Raw genomic sequence first — 21,933 nt, forward strand, 5'->3', positions numbered from 1 at the left:
AGCATTGTCGCCCTGCCTTTCTAGCCCCGACAACAGGGAGGGCAGTTGGGCAGTGATGGATTCAGTGAATATGATGTGAGCTACTAATGATGGTGATGTGCTAAGTGAAGCCTGCCTTGATGTGGCAACTGGGCATAATGTGAACTGGCAATGCATGGCTAAGGGGCAGTGGTCGAAGTGTAAAACAAAAACTAGTGGCACTATGTTCCCTTTGCCCCAAACCCCATACTCAGTCGCCCCGCGCCACTGCTACCCTCAAATCAAACCCCATACCAGTTCCTCCACTGCACCCTGCAACACTGCATTTTACAACAGTTCTAGCAAGACTGAAGAAAACAGCATGCAAGAAAATACATTTAAATGTCCACCATTAGTTTGCCATTGTCCCCCACCACATGCAGCTTCATGCAGTCCCCCCCTTCCAGTCACCCACCATTCGCATCTTCTAAGGGACATGCCCGTGTCTATAGCCACACACAGCCCTCCCTCCCATTCCCTGCAAACACTGCTGCACCTACAGCAATTCATATGCAGATCACTGCCCAGCTGGGCTTTTTGGCACCTTGGGAATGCATTGTATGTCTTAAGCACTTCTACAGTCCTATGAAATGAACAACACCAATGCAGGCATGCAAGATGGTGCAGGGCCATGTTAGACTGGCTTCTTAGCGGCAGGGCTCGGGTTCGAATCCCCAGTAGGGGAAACCTTAAAAAAATTAAAGGTTGCCGTGGTAATTCGGGTTACATAAAATAAGGGAGTGATGATGATTGCCCCAAGAAGTAGGGAAACGTTGTGCCATTTAGTTCCCGACCACTTTGACCTCTGTTAAGTGGGCATAAGGCAATGTGTTAATGTGTGGAATGAATTTGAAACAAAAGGGTGATATAATCCTACCACATAGGATTATATTACTTTACATACATATTTACTACAAAGATTTCAACTTTGAACATGCCTGATATCCTAAAAGAGCTATATAATTTTGCTCTCTGATGTCAATTGAGAAGGGAGCAACTGAACACATATATTCAAAATTAGCTTTTTTATTTATTTAGCCAAAATAAATCATAAGCGGATTTGATTTCGTAAAGTGTTTTCTTAGTTTTATAACAGAGCCTGCATTTTGTATTGCAGGTGTATTAACAAATCAAGGAAATGGAAAAAATAGTGAAAGCAAAACACTGATGAGTTCAAATCACTCATAAAAGAGACAATAACATTACAAGTGTGGTATCACTCATAAAAAAGACATTGACATTACAATATACATGGAAAAAATGAAAACCAGTTCCATAGCGGTAAATGCTGCTGGGGTTGACCATTATACACATCACATTTCAATATTTCAAGTATTTTGTAGGACAACCTTCCTGTAATGTCAAAAAAACGTCCTTCTTTCATGCTTTTGAGGTGCACTGCGTATTAAGAGAAAACCTATAGGCCGATTCATGGAAATACAGTCAAAAGTATCGCACGCGGCTGGCGCAGAGTGTTCCCGTGCGAATGTCTGCGCCAGCCGCGTGCGATAAAATCCATTTCAGCGCACATCGTATTCATGGATTAATCCTCCAAAACAAGCCGTGGCGCAGAGTATCGCAGCTACCCTGCAGCAGCGCCAGTTACGCCCCCAAGAACGCCCTCGCGCAAGGAAAAGCCATCAAGATCGCAAAACCATCGCAAAGGGCTGCGCCAACCCTGTACCAGTGCGAGAAGTAACACACGCGACCTGGGGGAGCGTGTGCGTGTAAATAAGAGGTGCGCGAGAAGTTCCACACGCGATTGGCCGGGGCGCGTGTATTTCATGGGCTCGCAGGTGGTTTCACACGCGATCGGGCCTGGGGGAGCGTGTGCGTGTATTTCAGGTGTGCGCGAGAAGTTCCACACGCGATTGGGCTGCGTGCGTGTATTTCAGGGGTGCGCGGGAAGATCCACACGCGATTGGGCTGCGTGCGCGTATTTCAGGGGTGCGCGGGAAGTTCCACACGCGATTGGCCTGGGCGCGTGTATTACAGGGGCTCGCGGGTGGTTTCACACGCGATTGGGCTGCGTGCGTGTATTTCAGGGCCTCGCGGGTGGTTTCACACGCGATTGGGCTGCGTGCGTGTATTTCAGGGCCTTGCGGGTGGTTTGACACGCGATTGGGCTGCGTGCGTGTATTTCAGGGGTGCGCGGGAAGTTCCACACGCGATTTGGCTGGGTGCGTGTATAACAGGGGTTCGCGAGAAGTTTCACACGCGTTTTGGCTGGGCGCGTGTACATCAGGGGTGCGCAAGAAGTTTCACACGCGTTTTGGCTGGGCGCGTGTATATCAGGGGTGCGCAAGAAGTTTCACACGCGTTTTGGCTGGGCGCGTGTACATCAGGGGTGCGCAAGAAGTTTCACACGCGTTTTGGCTGGGTGCGTGTACATCAGGGGTGCGCGAGAAGATTCACACGCGTTTTGGCTGGGTGCGTGTACATCAGGGGTGCGCGAGAAGATTCACACGCGTTTTGGCTGGGTGCGTGTATAACAGGGGTGCGGGAGAAGTTTCACACGCGATGGGGCCTGGGGGAGCAGGGTGCGTGTATTTCAGGGGCCTGCGGGTGGTTTCACACGCGATGGGGCCTGGGGGAGCGGGGTGCGTGTATTACAGGGGCCTGCGGGTGGTTTCACACGCGATGGGGCCTGGGGGAGCGGGGTGCTTGTATTTCAGGGGCCTGCGGGTGGTTTCACACGCGATGAGGCTTGGGGAGCGGGGTGCGTGTATTTCAGGGGCCTGCGGGTGGTTTCACACGCGATGGGGCCTGGGGGAGCGGGGTGCGTGTATTTCAGGGGCCTGCGGGTGGTTCTACACGCGATTAGCCTGGGCGCGTGTATTTCAGGGGTGCGCGAGAAGTTCCACACGCGATTGGCCTGGGAGCGTGTATTTCAGGGGTGCGCGGGAAGTCCTACAGGCTCGCCTACAACACGTATTCATGGAATCGAACGTGGCCAATCCGGAAGCACGTACGCCAGCAGGAAGCAGGCGTACGTTGACCCGCACAGCATAAAAGTGCACGCAAACAACAAACAAGCTCAGACGCCAGGATGAATATACCGTTCCTAGCAGCAGTGGCCGTGGGATATCGCAGGAGGAGGAGGATAGTCCGGGCCAGAATTTTCACACCCAGAACCAGCCTTTTCGGGATGCCTGATGACCAGGTGTATGGGAGGTACAGGTTTCCACCTCACATTATACTCGACCTGGTCAGTGAGTGGGAGGATGACCTCACATCACCCACCCTTTGCTCCCAAGCCCTCAGCCCCCTGGAGAAGGTCCTCAATGTACTGCACTTCCTGGCCACTGGATCATTTCAGCGGACAAGTGCCATAGTGGGGGGGGTGTCACAGGCCACCCAGTCACGCTGCCTACACCAGGTCTTGGCCATCATCACTGCACGCCCATCAGTCCGCAGGCACATATACCTGCCCAGAACACCTGCAGAAAGGCAGGCTGTCGCACAGGAATACTACAGGGTGGCACAATTCCCCAAAGTGCTAGGCGCCATTGATTGCACCCATCTGGCTCTACGTCCCCCCAGGGCAACTGAGCACATCTATAGAAACCGTAAGCACTGGCATTCCATCAACGTCCAGGTAGTATGTGATGCCAAGGGAATCATCACCTCAGTATATGCAAACTATCCAGGCTCAACCCACGACAGCTTCATCTACAGAATGTCTACCCTAAACCGGGACATAGAGGCTGGGCGGCATGGCGATACATGGCTGCTCGGTGAGTATAAATGCCACTGCGCGTGCATGCATGTCAGATACTGAGTAATGTCACAACCCCACTAATGATACCCATCACCACCTCCCCAGGGGACAGTGCCTACCCTCTCAGCACCCACATGATGACGCCAATTCGGAACCCCACCACGCCACCCCAGGTAAGATACAACACAGCCCACATTGCAACCCGGGGCATAGTGGAGCGCACATTCGGAGTGCTCAAGTCACGCTTTCGCTCCCTTGACTGTTCTGGCGGGCAGCTGTTATACGCTCCCCCAGTAGTGTGCAGGATCATAGTGGCAGCATGTGTCCTGCACAACGTTGCAACACGCCGGGGCCTGGCCGTGGACATGGTGGTGCCCCCACATCCCCAACCACATGCACGCCCGCTGCGCATGGGAGGGGAAAGGGCACGGGGGGAGGCAGCCCGCACGCAGCTGGTGGCTGATTACTTCACATAAAATCACACCCCTGTGGAGTGGGCACAGCCCTGGCACATACCAGCTGACAATCAATGATGACTCATTCTGACAAAGATGATGCCTCAATGGAGAGTCACCTGTCACAACCATACCAGCCTGAGACTGTACAACTGGAAGTGTACCATTGTGTGCCACCCTACCTACACAAACACCACCAATGCTGTGTCATCAAAAGACACACTTCAATGATGCCAATATCACTACCACCATCAAAGATAGTACATGACAACAGTGCCATGTCACCCAACACCTCCCCCCCAGGCCCCCATCCATGTCCCCCTGCACCCCCACCCCCCAGCAGTGAGGGGCACCTGCCAACAGGCCCACACTCATCTCCACCATGGCATGTCATGCAATGTGAGAGCAAACAAAATCATACCCCAAACATTACACAAGTGCCACAGAGTACAGTGTCCCAAATGGAAACTGCCCACACACAGTATGCCCACATACATGTATAAATAACAACAAACATGACCAAATACTAAAGGATACGTTGACCTACAACCTGATGATGCCAGCACATCGACCACCTCTTACTGTACAGTGTTGGTGCCAGCCACATCTGCGAGTGCACTGCTAACAACATGAACTCCATCTCCAAAGTAGACGGGCTTGTGAAGACATGAGGACTGACCCTGCAAATTAGGAGGGAGACATGGAAGCACAAGTACACATCAATACACCATGCAGTGTACAATACTACTACAATATGCACTAGGAATGTATACACAGTATTGACTACAGACTGGCCACATAGCTCATGGGAGTCCAACGTCACTGTGTAATTCACTGTCACTTGGGCACACCCTTTGCAAGCCCATGGAAACGGGAAGCAGGAGGGGTGTGTGTCTCACAAACCCAAGCATCTAACCCAAACTCATGACAAGCCTGCATGTGCCCAATGGAACACAGTGGAAGCCCACGGGAGCCACACAAGGCAACACACTGCACCTCAAAAATCAAAAAGCAAAAATCAAAAATGGCCGTGTGGGGGAGGCCACCCAGGAGGTCCGAGGACAGGATGCTCACCAACAGCCCCCTGGGTGAATGTTGCGAAAATAAAATACCTGCATGGGCTCATGGCCTGCACGGCTACTAATTTGTGGGAGAATCACTGCTGGATTCGCTCTCCTCGACCTCTGCTGCTGCCACAGGAGGTGGTGGTGCTATGGGAGGCAGCCCACGCAAAGCCCTGGTGTGGTCCTCCATTGCAACAAGCATGCGGGTGTTGAAGGCCTCGTTCTGGAGGGATATGGTGCGGAGATCCCCATGCAACACCCGACGTGTTGCCCGGACCTCCGCACGAGTTGCCTGCATCTCTGCCGAGAGCGTACGGGTGACGCGCTCCAGCAGCTGTTCTGTCCTGGTGACAGTGGAAGCCTCAAGGTCCAGTAGAGTCTGCCTGAGGTGCTGGACCTCCCCCCTCAGGGCTTCCCTCTGTCCCTGGGCATCTAGAGAAATTGATTCCCTCAGATTGTCCAGGGCCGCCTGTCTGTCACTGTTGGACGCCAACATGTCCTCCCTTACTGATTGGCAAATGGAGGCTGTTGCCTGCTCTAGTAGCTCCCTCTGCCTTTCTGGGGGGACAATGGAAGTGGCCACCCTGTCCATGGCTTGAGCAATCATTTCTGATGATGCTGCCTGTTGGTTGGCCATACCATATATGGATTGCTCCCATATGGTATTGCCAGGTAGCGGACAGCCACCGCGTTGGCGGGCACCACACCTGTCTGGGGCAAGGCGAACTGCGCCTCACTGTGTCGGCACTGCCTGAGGCTGCAGGACTGCATTTCCCCTCTGATCTGCTGGCCCAGGAACAGGATCAGATGTTGCGGAGTGTGGCCCTGCATCCGTAACCACCACAGGCGCACCTACCAACACTGACATCCCCATTGTGGGCTCTCCCCTGGTGCAGGTGGGTCAGACAGAACAGTATCCCTTCCATGAACACATACCTGCGAATCCACATGGGTCTCATCCGAATCAACACTTGAAAAGAGTTCTGGGGAGGTGCACCCATATACAGCCCTGGAGAGAATGCCCTGCAGCAAGAGTGGGTTCTCACCCACCAACACACCACGTCCCCCACTCGTGCTCGGACGTGTCAGAGATCCCTCCTGGGTGAGCACCATCTCCTCACCCTCAACAGCATCAAGTGCGTCATCCTCTGAAAAAGCATGAAAGACAGAAAATGGAAACAGGCATTAGCACCATGGCACACAAATAGGCCAGACAAGCTACAGGAAATGTACTTGATAGACACATGTCCCACATGACTATGTCCCTCCCATGCATGCACTGTCACTGAGTTGGAAGGGGAGGTAAATGTCAGACACTGATGACACCAAGATGGAAGGGCAACACATCAGATGTATGCTGGCTAGCAGTGCCATCCCACAGTTGGCATGTACCATAGGCATGTCATATTTGTGAGAATAGGGCAGAGTGATGTGCAATAGAACTGGGGGTATTCCTACAATCAGCCAGAACGTGCACAGCGAAATACGGAACAATGTTGTTGCATGTTGCCACTTCAAGGTCAACTGGCGCAATATAGTGGCAAATGCCTGCTGTGGCCAGAAGGGACACTGCAATACCCAAATCCCGGGGGGCAAAATGCATTGGATGAAGCACATGGGTGACCCAAACCACTCAGGCACACACACCCTGACCTGGCACCCACCCTGGACCCCTCCCACATGCAACGTACACATGGATCACACACACATGCATGTGCACTCACCGGACAATGCCTCGTAATCTGGAAGTTCTCCCACACCTTGGATCTGCTCCTCTGTGACGTAGGTCCCAGCGACATTCTCATGTGGAGTGAGCTCAATGTCCTCTACTGGAGACCCACCTCCAGTCACCAGAGTTGCGGCATGACTTGAGGCCAGCTTACTCTTTGCCCTGCGCTTCAGGTCATTCCATCGCTTGTAGCACTCAGTAGCTGTGCGCCTCATAAACCCAAGGGAACTTATGCTGTCCGCGACGGCCTGCCAGTGTGCCTGACGGCAAGCAGGTGTGATCCTAGACCCTGGAGTGCTCAACATTTCGGCGTCATGATAGGACACTTACTGCAGAAGTTGATTCAGTTCGGCATCATTGAAGCTAGGCTTCCTCGGCGTGCCGGACTGTGTAGCCGTGTCTGGGGCATCAGCCTGTAGTGCACGTGCACTCTTCCTCTTCCTCTTGTGAGGTGGTGGGGACTGTGAGTGGCATATGCCGCTCTGGCCACTCGGGGCAGGAGCACCGGTGGACTGTGTCGTAGTGTGCAATGGCACACTGACCATCTGACTTCCTGCAGGCATTAGCTCGAGTATGATAGTGGTATGGGGAACCTCAGACTGACGGACTGGGACCAACACTGTCCTGGCTGGGAGAGTCAGAGCTGGGGTGGACGGAGCTGCAGCTGCCCCTGCAGCCTTCCCACCCCGCCTACTTGGGGCAGCAGATGACATGGCTGCCCCTGATACATGTGGCCTGGTGACACTGACTGGCACGGCCACCCGTGGCCTAGACTTGTGGACCTGGAAATCAGTCTCGGAGTCAGCCTGTGCCAGGTCAGGTGCCACAATGGACGGGTCCAACAAGGGCTGAGCATCGATGGTGTCAGCCACGTTTTCCTCAACCATGGGGGGGGCATGGGTCTCCCTGACTGGTCCTCCACACGTGGGGTGCTAGGGGTAGCCTGCAAATCCCGGCCACGTCCCCTACCGCGCCCACCACGCCCACCTCTTGAGGGTCGGCCACCTTTGCCACCCTTACCTCTTGCTCGCCTCCCAGACATGGCACTGATGTAGTTGTGCGTATGGGAGTAGCAGGGAAGTATTGTCCTGGGCAATTGGGGGTCAAAGGGGTAGGGTACTAGATGGTATTCATACCCTAGTGCACCTGCAAGGCTGAATGGAACCCCTGGGGAAAGATGACGGGTCACGCAAAGCACAGGCACCCCAATAACAGAAAATGACGTGCAAGCGACCCCTCGTAGACCACGTGCGTGGAAACAAAAACACGCACTACGCTGTGGCACCCAGAAACACAATAATGAACGTATGCGTGTCACACGCAGCCTACAATGACCTCTGAAGGGGTACGCGACACACGGGGCAAGCACTGTTGGAAAATAGGTGCGCAACTCACCGTCTGCCTGGAAAAAGTGCATGAAGTACACGCGCGTGCGCGCGCACGCGTTGGCAACACCCCCGCCAAAAGAAGAATTGTACGCTGTCTGAGGTGACAGGACTACAGGAGAAGTGAATGCTGTCTGAGGGAACAGGTCCAGAGAAAAAGAGAAAAAATAAAAACTGACAGAGGTAACAGGGAGTACGAACTCGAAACGCTGTGAAGTAATTCGCGTGTGAACCGACAAGAAGTACAGATTTCACCCACTCGCTCTCCACGAAATGCACGTACAAGGAAATGACGTCCTACACGTACCTTTTAAACCGGACCACACGTCCAACGTCACTTCCGCGTATACGTGCTAAGGACCTATTACAAGTGCTAATACTAGGACGTGCAGTTCACGTCACAGACGCGCCTGCGCTGTAAGGGCCTTTGGTCCAATGGATTCGCGTACCCAGCCAATACGCGTGTGAAACTTCTCGCGCACCCCTGAAATACACGCACCCAGGACAATCGCGTGTGAAAACACCCGCGAGCCCCTGAAATACACGCACACGCTCCCCCAGGCCCGATCGCGTGTGAAACTTCTCGCGCACCCCTGGAATACACGCGCCCAGGACAATCGCGTGTGAAAACACCCACGAGCCCCTGAAATACACGCACACGCTCCCCCAGGCCCGATCACGTGTGAAACTTCTCGCGCACCCCTGGAATACACGCGCCCAGGACAATCGCGTGTGAAAACACCCGCGAGCCCCTGAAATACACGCGCCCAGGCCAATCGCGTGTGGAACTTCACGCGCACCCCTGAAATACACGCACATGCTCCCCCAGGCCCAATTGCGTGTGAATCTTCTCGCGCACCCCTGAAATACACGCACACGCTCCCCCAGGCCCAATCGCGTGTGAATCTTCTCGCGCACCCGTGAAATACACGCGCCCAGGACAATCACGTGTGAAAACACACGCAAGCCCCTGAAATACAAGCACACGCTCCCCCAGGCCCGATCGCGAGTGAAAATTCTCGCGCACCCCTGAATTACACGCACACGCTCCCCCAGGCCCGATCGCGTGTGAAACCACCCGCGAGCCCATGGAATGCACGCGCCCAGGCCAATCGCGTGTGAGATACTTCTCGCGCACCCCTGAAATACACGCGCCCAGCCCAATGCGTGTGGAACTTCACGCGCACCCCTGAAATACACGCACACGCTCCCCCAGGCCCGATCGCGTGTGGGCCTTCTCGCGCGTGTAGGACTTTGGCGCACATTTTTTTCCTGCGCAGGGACGCTACCGCCTGCTTTCGTGTGGCGGACATGTATGGGCCTTTGCGCGTCTTTGGCCGTGCGCTGTTTTTCCCTATTCGATTCCATGAATACGTGTTGTAGGCGAGCGTGTGGGCGTTCTGCGCACTTGCCTCCTGTACTTCCCCCGTGACGCCCACATTTTCACGAGTTGTTCTCCATTCTGCGTGTGACGCCCCGTGTTACGCCTACTTTTGTTCTGTGCGCCGCGCTATGTGCGAATTCGCTGTGGCCTTATCGCACAGCGTTCGATGACCTGTGCGCCAGCATGCGCCGCGCACTTTCTCAGCGCACATCCCACATTTCGCGCGTGCCCGTGCTTCCATGAATGGATGTGCGCTGTTTTCTGTGCGATTTTCTGCGATTTTTTCTGTGCCACTGCGAATCGCACGTTTTCGCACGCGTGCGCCGGTTTTTCCGCGCACATTATTTCCATGAATCGGCCTGTAAGTCTTTGGTCTAGGTCTAGATATGGATCTAGTGGTGGAGCGGGACTGGGGTGGTGTGCCCGAAAGTTGGAATGTCCCGTGACGTTTCGGCAAAGAAGCCTTCTTCATTGGCCTTGACCGGGTCTCTCTGAGTGGAGAAATGATATAAGGACTATATTAGTGTGTTGCTCACCTAGGCAGTAAACAAAATTGCTATGGTACTAGCATACAATTAAAAACAATTAAAAAAACCCCGAGGGATAGAAAGTGTAAAGTATGTACTCAGTCTGAATGCTTGCGGGGACCCAGCACTAACCTGGACAAAATATGGTGTGGTACATCTTCCGGGGTTGTTAAAGCGCAAGGGCCTGCCGGTGTGTTGCTGAAAGACGTAGCTTCTAGTTAGCGGACAGGGTTTGTGGCAGACCAAAACATGGGGAAGACAAATAATACCAGAGTCCCTGTGATTTTTCTGGGATGTGGCCCGCCATCTTATAATAAATATGTTATAGAGGGTACAGTCCGCACAATGGATGTGCAGGGTAGGTAGAAGGTAATTACCTGGTCTGTCGTAAGTTTGCTGGATAGAAGATGTAGGTTTTTGGTGAGGACCAGGGTCCAGATGTAATCACTCATGCAGGACTCTGTCAGGAAGCGGAGCAAGATGTCCCGTATGTTTTAAGGACAGGCTGGCTGGTTCCAACTTGCGGATCTGCAGGTTGAAAATCAGACAGGGCAATGAGGGACGGGTATTTTTAATATTTATTTTATTTTAGGCTGACCGCACTGCGGAGTCCGTGGTGTGCAAAACAAAGGGCCCTGATAAGGTGAAGGAAGGTGGTAGAGCTTACCTCACGGGTGAAAGGATGTGCGCGTAGTGAGCGCACAAGCGCAGCGACTGTAGACCAATTTGCAACTCGCTCGGCGTTGGAACAAGGTGCTGTGTGGACCGTGGGACGGCGCATGCGCAAAAGAGTAATGGCACATGCGCGGAACCTTTGGTATCTTGGTCGTCATGGAAACCCTGACGCCTGTGTATCGGGCAGCAGGGGCGGAGGAAGAAGAGAGGAAATCTCCATTGAAAGCATGTTTATACAAAAACATGTATCTACGAAATCAAGTCGGTGCAGTGGATCTCAGCCCTAAGTATGTGTAAAAGGGGGTTCTGACCTTGGTGCTGCCACAGTTGAGTCACTTTATATGTGTGGCTTGTTGGTAGTAGGGAGATGGGGGAGCAGCCTCTACTGTCCTCAAGTGAACAGTCCGGTGTTGTCTGCTGTGCAGACAATGCCCATATTATATTTGTGGACTGTACAGTGGACTTGTTGTAATTAAACCGGTTGTGCATAGGGAATACTTATAATACAGAGGGTCAAGGTATTTGTTGCAGTACAGTATAAGCATTCATAGGTAAACATGCACAGATATACAGACAATCAATAATGTTAACCCCTTAGCAGCAATTAGTGCAGGACACATTTCTATTAAGGACTTCAAGCACTAAGCTATAGGGGATGAAGTTGGTGTATGTGCATATCATGGTATGTGGAATGTAAACTGGCAATGATGGGCTATTTCCAAATACACATAAAACTCGAAAAGAACAATATTTATTCATCAACATATTCTTGTATAACATTTGTTTTCATGGCCCAATTCAATAGTAGTCGCGTTATCGACCTCCGAAGGATGAAGGGTTCAGTCGGTAGTCACACATGTCTGGGGCGAGCCATTAACTCGGGGAGATGGGCCAGAGTATTTTACAAGTATGTGGAAACTACTCTGGGAGGTGTGAGTATTTCATCCATGTGCACTGGGCTATCTTTAGGATTCAACGTTATTGAGTGTGTCCCGGCCATGGGGTGGAACCCCGGGTTTTCTTCCTGGAGAGGTTGTCTAGTGCATCCGTTCCACCACTGCTCAGACTTTCCACTTCCCAAACCCAGGAGCGAGAGATAAGTGACAGGCGCGGGTGCAGTAGATCAGGAAGGCCCTGGGCATTGTTGTTGATCACCCTCTCCATCCTGGCCGGTCCATGCTCTTCTGCCTGGGGTTGAGGAGGAAGGAGTCGCTGTAGAATATTTCTTGCCAGGTCTGTTGTTTGCTTTGCATTCTTTGTTGTTTAATGTCCTGAGGCAAGGGCAGTCTATGCACGGACGTGAACATTGGGAAGGGGCAACTGGTATTCTTCTATATGGGCTGGGCGATTGGTAGGAAAAGGGGTGCACAGCATATAGAGAATTGCCTGCTTGGCAGTTCTGAGGCGCTGAACCAAAAACATGGGAGTCTCAATCTACCAAAAAACGGCCTGTCTGGCAGTACTGGATATGATGATGTTAGAGGGGTAAGACTCTATAGTGTAGGCTTTTTTGCTGCCCCGGATTAGTGGGGTGTCCCTAGCTCTGCTTTCCAAACAAATTCCCGGGTTGCTCTTTACCCAAGCCGGGGTCACTACGGAGGAAATCTTTTCGATCGACTCTTCTGGGAGCAGTATCAGGATGTCAGAATAAACCTAAAACCACCGAAGAGGGCAACGCTAAGAGCAGCTAATATCCCTTTTAATGAACACGGTTCAGAGGCATCTGCACCCCAGAAAACATCCTTGGTCCGAGTCGCTGGGGGTTTCAGGTGCCCACGCACACTTCTTTACTTGGGGCTGGCCAATGAAGCAAAGGTGCAGTGTGCCCCTCTTGCCCGAGGGTTCCCCTAGCGTTGAATTGAACACCCCTCACCCCAACCCCAGAGGGACCTTTTCGGCTGCAGTAATTACAGCTTTGCAGACTAGAGTTCTTTTCTGCTCTGGTGGCTTTGCAACAGCCATTAGGAGCTGGGCTAGGGCCCTCAGCAGGCTACTATCCTTCAGCTTCTATTCAGTGTCTCCGTTGCTCTTGCAGCCTGTATATCATCTCCTCCAACAGGCTGCTGAATTATCTCACACTCTGGCTTTTTGGCTTACTCACCACCTGTTTCTAAACTCATGCCTGGTGTGACCTATTTGGCTTGGTCACCGTTTGCTCCCTCCCTCTCTCCGCTTCTCCTGCTTCTCTCACTGCTACAAAGCCAACACTTAGGAATGTTGTCCTATCTCCCAGACTGCTGTCGCACTTATTTCCCTTTTTACATTATGGTTTGGGATCCAATCAGGGCTCAGGTCGAGGGTACATGCAGGTGGATGGAGTCCACATACTTTTTTCAGAGGGTCGACCCACTCCCCTCCAGCTGAAATGAGAAACCCTGAATGTTCTCCTTGAATTTGTGAATTAAAGCCAACATCAGGGATCGAGCAGGCCGGGCACTTCACCACTGCACTATATAACTTGATGACAAATAACAAACACCTAAAAGTGAAATGTTTCATTTCGGTACGGCCAGTTCCACAGAAAACATTTGTAGTGGTTCTCGGAGTTTTAAACATGCACACCTTTCAACGTTTTTAAAAACACTATTAGAAGAAAATATCCTCTCTTGGGTTTGTGTGTGTGTTGATTTTATGAAAGGCATATGCCATTCACCCTGTGCAATTTGGGTGGTTATGCAAAGGTAATTTAATGAAATGTGCATATTTCACCTTGATATGCTACTTTATGGCGACGTCACATCCCATCGCATTAGTTGATGTGTCCCCCCAATTTAATTTTTAGGACTTGACCCTTGTTTACCATCCATTCTGTCCTCTGGTTGGCAGGCTGGCCAAGAAGTCTATCAGGGCTGATCCTTGGGCGCCCTGGTGTTCAGATTGTTTGCCTGCAACCTGAAAGATTCCTTGGCTGCTCCTCAGTCCTGTGAGATGGTCTTATTGTGGCATAAATCCCTGCACAAGCAGCAAAGTGTGCCATAGCCTAATGGTAATAGCCAAAGCATAGTAACATAACATAAGGCTCTCACTGCATACTGGAGTACACTTCCTACCTTTTTTCTCTCGCATCCGCCTCTGCCTTTCATACAGTCTAATGGACACAGCCTGCACAGAGTACTAACTGTAGACGAGACCACAAGCATCCCCAAACATGTTTCGGCCTTGTTGGGCCTCATCTGTGAGGCATAGCTTAGGTCTCTAGGCCCAGCAGGCACAGGACCCACCTAAGGAGTAGCTTAGGTCTGAGTGGGACGAGTATGCCCAGACGTGGGTCCCAGGTCTGCCCAGCCTAGAGACCCAAGCTACTCTTCACTGATGATGCCCAACACGGCTGAAACATGTCTGGGGATGCTTGTGGTCTCATGCAGAAGGGATGTGACCTATCATTTCGGGCTGGACTGCCCCTTTTGGGGTGGGACCAAGCCTGATTTGCATATGCTTTTTCCCCTTCTGTAATGGCTTGGCAGGCTGAAAAATGATGGGCTGGAGGGTTGCCCAGAGCGATGCCTGTGGATATGATTAATTCAAAACCTTACAGCCATCACATTTTTGTTTAGCTGTGAAGTAAAACGTGAGATTAAAAAGTTGTAATGTAGCTGGTGTCCTGGGCTAATGCTATCTGGAGATGGCTATCATTGAGGTCCAATTTGCTAAAATGTTGTTGGCCTGGGATGTTGGCAATACTGTCATCAATACTAGTTGTAGGATGGTGCTCCCTTTTTACCGCCTTGTTAGGTATTCATCGACTTCGCCTGCCTGTTTTTGTGCTTTTACAGTAAGCAATACCCACAATGTTGCTCCTTGAACACGTTTGATGATGTCAACCCTTTCCAGCTTCCTTAGCTCCTTCTCTTCCCTTTATTCTTAGGTGGAAAGGTATTCTGTGTTTGTGGGCTGCGTGTTGCACTGTTTCATCAATGTCCACCAGACTTGCTGACACTTGAGACAACCTATGCCTTCAAAAAGGTCTTATGTTCCTGAAAAATATCTTCTGGTACGTTCTCGTCTACCCCATATGCCATGTCAATCAATTAGAGGTTTTCAGATGTGTCATATCTGATTGGTGTTGCTATGCTGATTTCCATAGTGTAGAATTATCAGAGAACGCTGATACCATTTTTGCAAAGCTCACTGTGAAACATGCTACGTTGTGGAATTGGCATGTCACTGCCATATGTGTATATTTTTGTGTTGGCGTTTTTGGATTGGGTTGCGCAAACTGTGACTGTCCCTTCGCATTATTCAATGCTGTGCTGTCTATGATTGATGTGATGCTCATGTTGGAGATTTATATTTGGCATTTGGTCGAACAGCAACAACCATTGGCATGTTGCCCTAGCACTGACCTCAGGACTCCTCAGGTTGTGAGAGTTCCTAGTTCCAGCATTTGCTGATTGGATAATCCTGCTCCTGGAGCACCAGCAATGCAAACTGGCTAAAAAACAGCCTAGGATTAGTTGGACTCTGATGTCACCCGCAACATCAGCATTTGTCCAGGTTGAGGCAAGGCGTCCAAGTTATTGTTATTGTTATTGTTATTTTGCATTTATATAGCGCCTTATATGCCATTGGTATGGTCTGGTAGGTTGAACACCCTTGGGAACCGAAGTTCAGATCAGTAGAGAGAGTAGAGAGAGTCAAAGGTGCGTGTGAGCACCAGGTATGTGTGAAGCTGGTGCGGTATTCGTGTAATAGCTGCTTCTTAGCGGTAGGTGTGGTGGTTGAGAGATCAGGAGTATGTGTTTGTTCTGGCAGGATTTATCCAGACTGAGTGTGGCTGCGTTAGGCCTGAGGAGAACGCCTGGCTGGGGGGGGTGTAACCAGCAGTGTTTTACTTAGAGTGATGTGGAGTATGCGGCGGATGTTGGTATGAGAACAGTTATACCGAATGGTGTCATAGTATCTCTGTGTTCTAGTTGAGTGGTGGTGTAGAGGGGAGAGTAAGCGTGGTGGTGTGATATGATGGGTTGTATGCTCTTTCAAAACGTTCTCTGCATTCTAGACCATACTATATACGTCACGCAATTCTATGCGCTCCAGTCCGTTCCATGCACTCCTATCCACTCCATGCATCCCAATCAGTTCCACACACTCCGGTTCGCTCGAAGCACTCATGCACTCCAGTCCCCTCCGCGCACTCCGGTCTGCCCCGCGCGCTCCAGTCTACCCCACGCATGCACTACGCATTCATCTGTTTTGTTCACTCGTCCCCTCTACGTACTCGTCCCCTCTACGCACTCACTCGTCCCCTCTACGCACTCACTCGTCCCCTCTACACACTCGTCCCCTCTATGCACTCGTCCCCTTCTACGCACTCGTCCCCTTCTACGCACCCCTTTTTTCATAGGCACTCTTTCACTCATATGCACTCGTCTGCTATATGTACTTGTCGGCCCTACACACTAGTCTGTTCTATGCAGCCCTCCATTCAATACGTTCTTCTGGTCAGCTCATCCATCCCACTCCGCTCATCCATCAGTTCCCCGCACTCATCCATTCTATGCACTCATCAGCTCTGCGTGCATTCCGCACTCATCCGTTCTACATGATTATCCGTTCTGCGCACTCATCCGGGCTATGTAACTCCTCGGCTCTAGGCATTTGTCCGCTTTATCCCCTCGTACGCACCATACCTTCATCTGCTCTACGCATTCATCCACCCTACACAATCAGGTGCTCCCTGCACTCGCCCGCTCCCCGAGCTCACCAGCTCTCCATGCGCATCCGGCCTATACGCGCATCCGCCCTCCGCACTCATCCGCCCTCCACGCGCATCCGCCCTCTGCACACATCCGCCCTCACCCAGTCGTCTGCTCTCCGCACTCGTCCGCTCCCCGCACTCGTCCGCCCTCCGCACTCGTCCGCCCTCCTCACTCGTCCGGCCTCCGCACTCGTCCGCCCTACGCACTCGTCCGCCCTCTGCACTCATCCACCCTCCGCACTCATCTGCTCTTATCCGCGCCCCGCACTCATCCGCTCCCTGCACTCATCCGCACCCCGCGCTCATCTGCCCCCACGCTCATCCGCTCCCCGCGCAAATCCGGTCCCCAAGCATTCAACAGCAATATGTACCCATCAGTCTTATAAAGTCATTGGCTAATACGCAGTAATCCTGTTCTATCTATTTGTCTGCTCTCTACACTCATTTGCTCTGTACATCCAGTCACATATAGAAGACCTCTATGGATGCTCGTGCCAGCTGCCTAACCTGCTTGAAGTGGCAACACGCATATTCTTGCGGATTAGGTATTCCAATAGCACCTTTTTCGATGTGACATAACTATGATTGACAGGGTTCAATGTTTTCAATATTTTATGCACCCGATACTAGTATAAATTAGAAGAGAGGTTGTTAAGGTACATCATCTGTCTCTCTGATGGCTGTCTCTCAAACCATAGAGCCTATCAAGGGTCAGCCGCTGATGGGGTCATTTGTACGTCGAATACCTGAAATGGTGCTGACATGGCAGCGAACTGAGAAGCCTGTGGGCTGGCCTGGGTGAAGTGGCTGGGGTCGCACAGCATTCTCTTCATCGCTGATCAACCTCTTTAGCCAGTTGCTTTGCTCTTCTTTCTGGGTAAAAGGAAGGTTGCTGAGGCAGGGGTGTGATCTCTACTGCTTAGCAGGGGTGTGTCTGGGTTGTGGCCTCTGCTACCCCTGGAATCTGATTGGCTGCCCCAGGTGCCACTCATTATATTAGACTATGGTCGGGTTGTTATGTGTGTGGGCGCTCGTACTCAGTGTCCCACTTGTGCCACCCCAGTCACAAGAGTCTGGAGACGCCACTGCTGCTGAGGTAACACTGCGCTGCTCAATGAATGAAGTTTCTGTTGTTTCATCCCGTTTGTGCACGGGAGAGATCTAATATTTTTAACACAGTGATGACCCAAACATCACCGCTGACCGCTCGTATGCTCACGCGTTTATGCTTGGCCGTCGCATCAACATGACGTCGCCCAGGTACTTCCCTATGAAATCAGAGAGGCCCATTCTCCCTAGGAATCAAAGTTACATGAACAGTGAGTTTGCAAACATTCTGAGCAGTACGGGCACGCAAACAAGGTAATTGGTGAGGAAAGTAAACCATGCAGTGAGCAGTTTTATTCCCTAACTATCTAAGCCTGTGTCTGATGTTATTTTTGGCTGTTTTAGATTTGGCACAGGGATTTCAGACATGCGCTATATGTTTTCTCAGTTGTAAAATAAATGTCAATATTCCACTCAACTGTTTCAAACAGACAGATGTGTTTTTTAACTGTCAAATACAGGCCACATTTGCTTTTCAGCTATCGCACTGATGTCTGTTGCGCTTTCTGGCTGTCAAATTACAGATGTGCTTCTCAGTTTTAATGTAGGTACCAGGGTAGCATCTAAGCTGTAAAATGCTAGAGGTGTTTTTAGCTATCAAATGCCAGATGTGCTTTTATGCCAAGTGAGCTGTCAAAAGTATTCCATATGTTCTTTCCAGATGTTCCACTGATGCCACGTGTGCACATATATTCCAGATGTCCTTCTCATCAGCTGTTAGTGTCTTTCTATTTAATAATTGGCATATATCTGCAGTAATTATGTATCCTCTGTCCTAGCCTCACCTTCTTGCTCCATGTCTTTCCTTGCAGGTCTGAGTATTCTGGATGGGGAAGACGATATCTTCAAGAACCTGAGGGAAAAATTCTGGCCGACTTACAAGGTATGGCTGTACTTGGAGGGAAACTAGAAGGCCGTGCTGAATAATACAGGTGGGCAATATACCAGCTGCAACACTGTGGTGCGGAATAGGGAAATTGGAGGCATACCATCCTACCACAATTGCACACAGTGTTGTTGAAGCCGGTTGGTGCTGCCCCCAGGGTCTCTGATTGGTGGTATAGTCTGCTTCCAACTAATTTGATAGGCCGGAACATTCCATTTAATCAGGTGTTAATTGAACATGTACTGCCACTCATCTTAACCCTCTGCGTATCCTGACTGTTCAGGCTGCCAACTTTTTCATGCAACAGAGTGGACTTAACTTTTAGGTCATTCTGATGGTTTTCAATGCTGGGCATAACTGTCGATCCAGTCCCTTCGCAGTGCCCCGCAAACACCTTGAGGTAAAAGGAAGCCCAATTTCCCACATTCTCGCTTCTGCTCAGACCACCTCACCCCTATTTTTGAAATAATGTTAAACTGTAGTTCTCGATCAAAGTATAGCATTCATTCACTCCCATGTCCTTGCAGTCCAAAATACCATTAATTTCTTCTTAATCGGGATATAGAGGCACAGTGGAAACTAAAATCGTCTGCTCGGGAAAAACTTCAAATTGATCAACATATATTGCAAACCCAACTCGTATTCAGTCTTTATTGTCACGATGACACAGGTTGATACAAATAACAAATCATCCGTAGTTGTATAGTAGTTAATTAAAAAAAATAATAATATTGCTTCCTGGGAAAATGGCTGTATGATTTCTTTACGAAACAACTAAAACCTCTATTTAAATAGAAACTGTGCAGCTGTTTAAGCTTCCTCCAGCAGTGCCCTCTCTGATATACGAGCAAGCAGCCTGACCTGCCTCCTGAAGCTTGGTCAGTGCTTTAGGCCCTTCCTAAGCCCACCAGTGTGCGCCTCCTCCGGCAGAGCTTTTTAAGGACTACAGGGCCCCCGAAGCGTGAGCTTACCAAAGCAGTGTCCTCTCAGTGCAACAGCAGTGTTTGCCTCCTGCAGAAGGACCCTGTTGGGGCTCTAGGATCCCAGCAGTGCCCTTCAAGTGCTAGAGGATCCCAGTAGTTTGACCTTTTGGCAGCAGAAGCCCATCAGTGTTGGAAGTCTCAACAGTGTGAATCGCCTTTCCAAAACATGCTGTCCGTCATGTAGTCTGCAGACGTGACAGGGCTCTACTTGGAACTATGATCACACAGTTGAGGCCCTAAATCGCTCACTAGAATTTGCTAGAGGACACCCACATGACTATAGCCCTATATCCTACACATCTCATGCAGCAGAGACTTTCTCTTAAATGTGCACTCGCCACTCCCCATTAGTGAGTGATAATTGACTCTTGGCAAGTGTAAAATGGTGTGCTGCGCTCATTTGGGGAAGTGAAGGGGGAGTGCCCTTTTAGGCCTGGCTAGTAGCTTTCAAGTTGAACTGTTTACCCCTACATTTTATGCCGGCAGTCTTCATGGAAAAATGAAACCAAAAGGGCAAGAGAAAACGAAATAGAATTTTGATGTTGGCTAAAAGCTGGCACTTGATAATAGCATTGCCTGATCCGGCAATTGAATTTGGCTTTCCAATATTTTGCAGACTGTTGGCATTACATCATCTGAAATTTCCACAAATGTAATATTTATCGGTCTGATGTGGAGAGAGCAGAGCTTTAGTCGACGGGCCCTTTTTTTGACACAGAACTCTTGCTATCGCTTTCTGGCTTGTGATACAAGATGGTAGTCAGCACAGCTCTTAACATTTGAACATTCCAATTAGTGTCCTCTGACTTTAAAATGGTAGTCATTTTAAATGTTTGAGTTGATGAATTGTATGGAGGGCCAACTCAGAAAGCTGGCCATATTGTGAAGTAAAATGACGTTGGGCCCTCCAAATGAGGCTCTCATGAGGCTTTCGAGCTCCCACTCAGCCTATGACAGCCAGAGAAGAGAATGGGTTTGACCTGACCAGGGACTGCAGTGTGAGGGTGGTGGAAGGGAGTGTGGGGTGTGTTGAGTGGCTGTCTCATATCGAGATTCATAAATGTTCCAATAGGCAAGATATGGTTATGATATGATGGACCTTGGACACACTCCTGGCCTGCAGAGGATGAAAAAAAGAAAGACGAGCTATCATAACATACCTAGTAAGTGTTCACACAAGCAGTTATTAAACTGGAAAGTTTTAATGACTGACGGAAAACTGATGATATGTGTAATGATAGGCCTAGCAAGAAATATACACATTAAATGTGTTGGTAAGGCAATATTAATTATCAGATTTGTGGGACTACACCCTGAAGGAAGTGCTATTTCCCCACTTCTTGTTGACTATCGAAACAAAATGGTGGGGACCCCCGAAGGGTCTGTGCATGTGTGTGACTGACATTTCAAGAGAATGTTGATGAGTGCTTGTGAATGTTCCGAATGTCAGTTGGGGGCCTGAGCTGGAGTGCATGACCATGCAGATGGGTGGTCTCTCTCTACTGTATATAGCATAAGAGTGACTGGAGCCTGTTAACTAATGTATCTATGTATAATAAAGCTTACCTGGACTGTCTAAGCAAGAGATTCAGAACTGGTCTGTGTCTGGACTCCACCACCTCTTCTCTTTTGTTTACCACGATTCTAAGTGATCAGACCGCGGCTGATTTTGCCGCGGCCAGAAAGTTTGCATGAGAAAGGTGCGAACTACCAAGAGTTTGCACCATTCTCATGCGAACACACTTACATACTACAGGGGCTGCAGGGGTTTTCCCCGCAACCCCCGCTCACTATACTGTGTGGTATAGTGAGCGGGGTGTTGCGGGAGACACCCCTGCAACCCCCATTAAATAAATAAATAAAAATTGTGGGTGTGCTGCAGGGGTGTCCCCCGCAACACCCCGCTCACTATACCACACAACTTTTGGTGTTCGAACCTTTGGTGGTAGCATTTTTCGCTCGTATTGTAGGACCTTTTTTTGTGGTCCGATCGTACAATACCGTCTACCACAGCTCTCTTTCTGCCCCAGCTCATCAATGTGCTCCAGAGAGGGTCTGAAAGGCCTTTTCCAGGGCAGCTTTCAAAAGTAATCCACCATAGACTGACTTTGGCCCACAGAGAACCCTGCTACCCTGAAAGGCATGTAGAGCAGCATGCTCTTGGCTGTAGACTATGCCCCTCCATCCCCTCCAGATGACCATGGATAACTCCACTGTTTAAAGACAAAAGCTTATATGTCGGGCTTTCTTGTTAATGATTATGAAACAAAGTTTAAAACATCACAAGAAAGTCCACGAGGG

General features: G+C 50.4%; 1 protein-coding gene across 2 annotated transcripts in view; it reads left to right on the forward strand.

The window, feature by feature from the left end:
- MPV17L (MPV17 mitochondrial inner membrane protein like) overlaps window positions 1-21,933 on the forward strand; it is a 388,825-nt gene that overhangs the window by 230,225 nt on the left and 136,667 nt on the right. For both annotated transcript variants that reach the window (XM_069607017.1, XM_069607018.1), the window contains one exon: window positions 18,576-18,646. In XM_069607017.1, coding sequence (XP_069463118.1) covers window positions 18,576-18,646 — 71 coding nt within the window. The remainder of the gene's footprint in view (window positions 1-18,575; window positions 18,647-21,933) is intronic.

This window comes from Ambystoma mexicanum, chromosome 1p (assembly GCF_040938575.1).
Source record: "Ambystoma mexicanum isolate Mex_15411 chromosome 1p, UKY_AmexF1_1, whole genome shotgun sequence".
Classification (NCBI taxonomy): Eukaryota; Metazoa; Chordata; class Amphibia; order Caudata; family Ambystomatidae; genus Ambystoma; species Ambystoma mexicanum.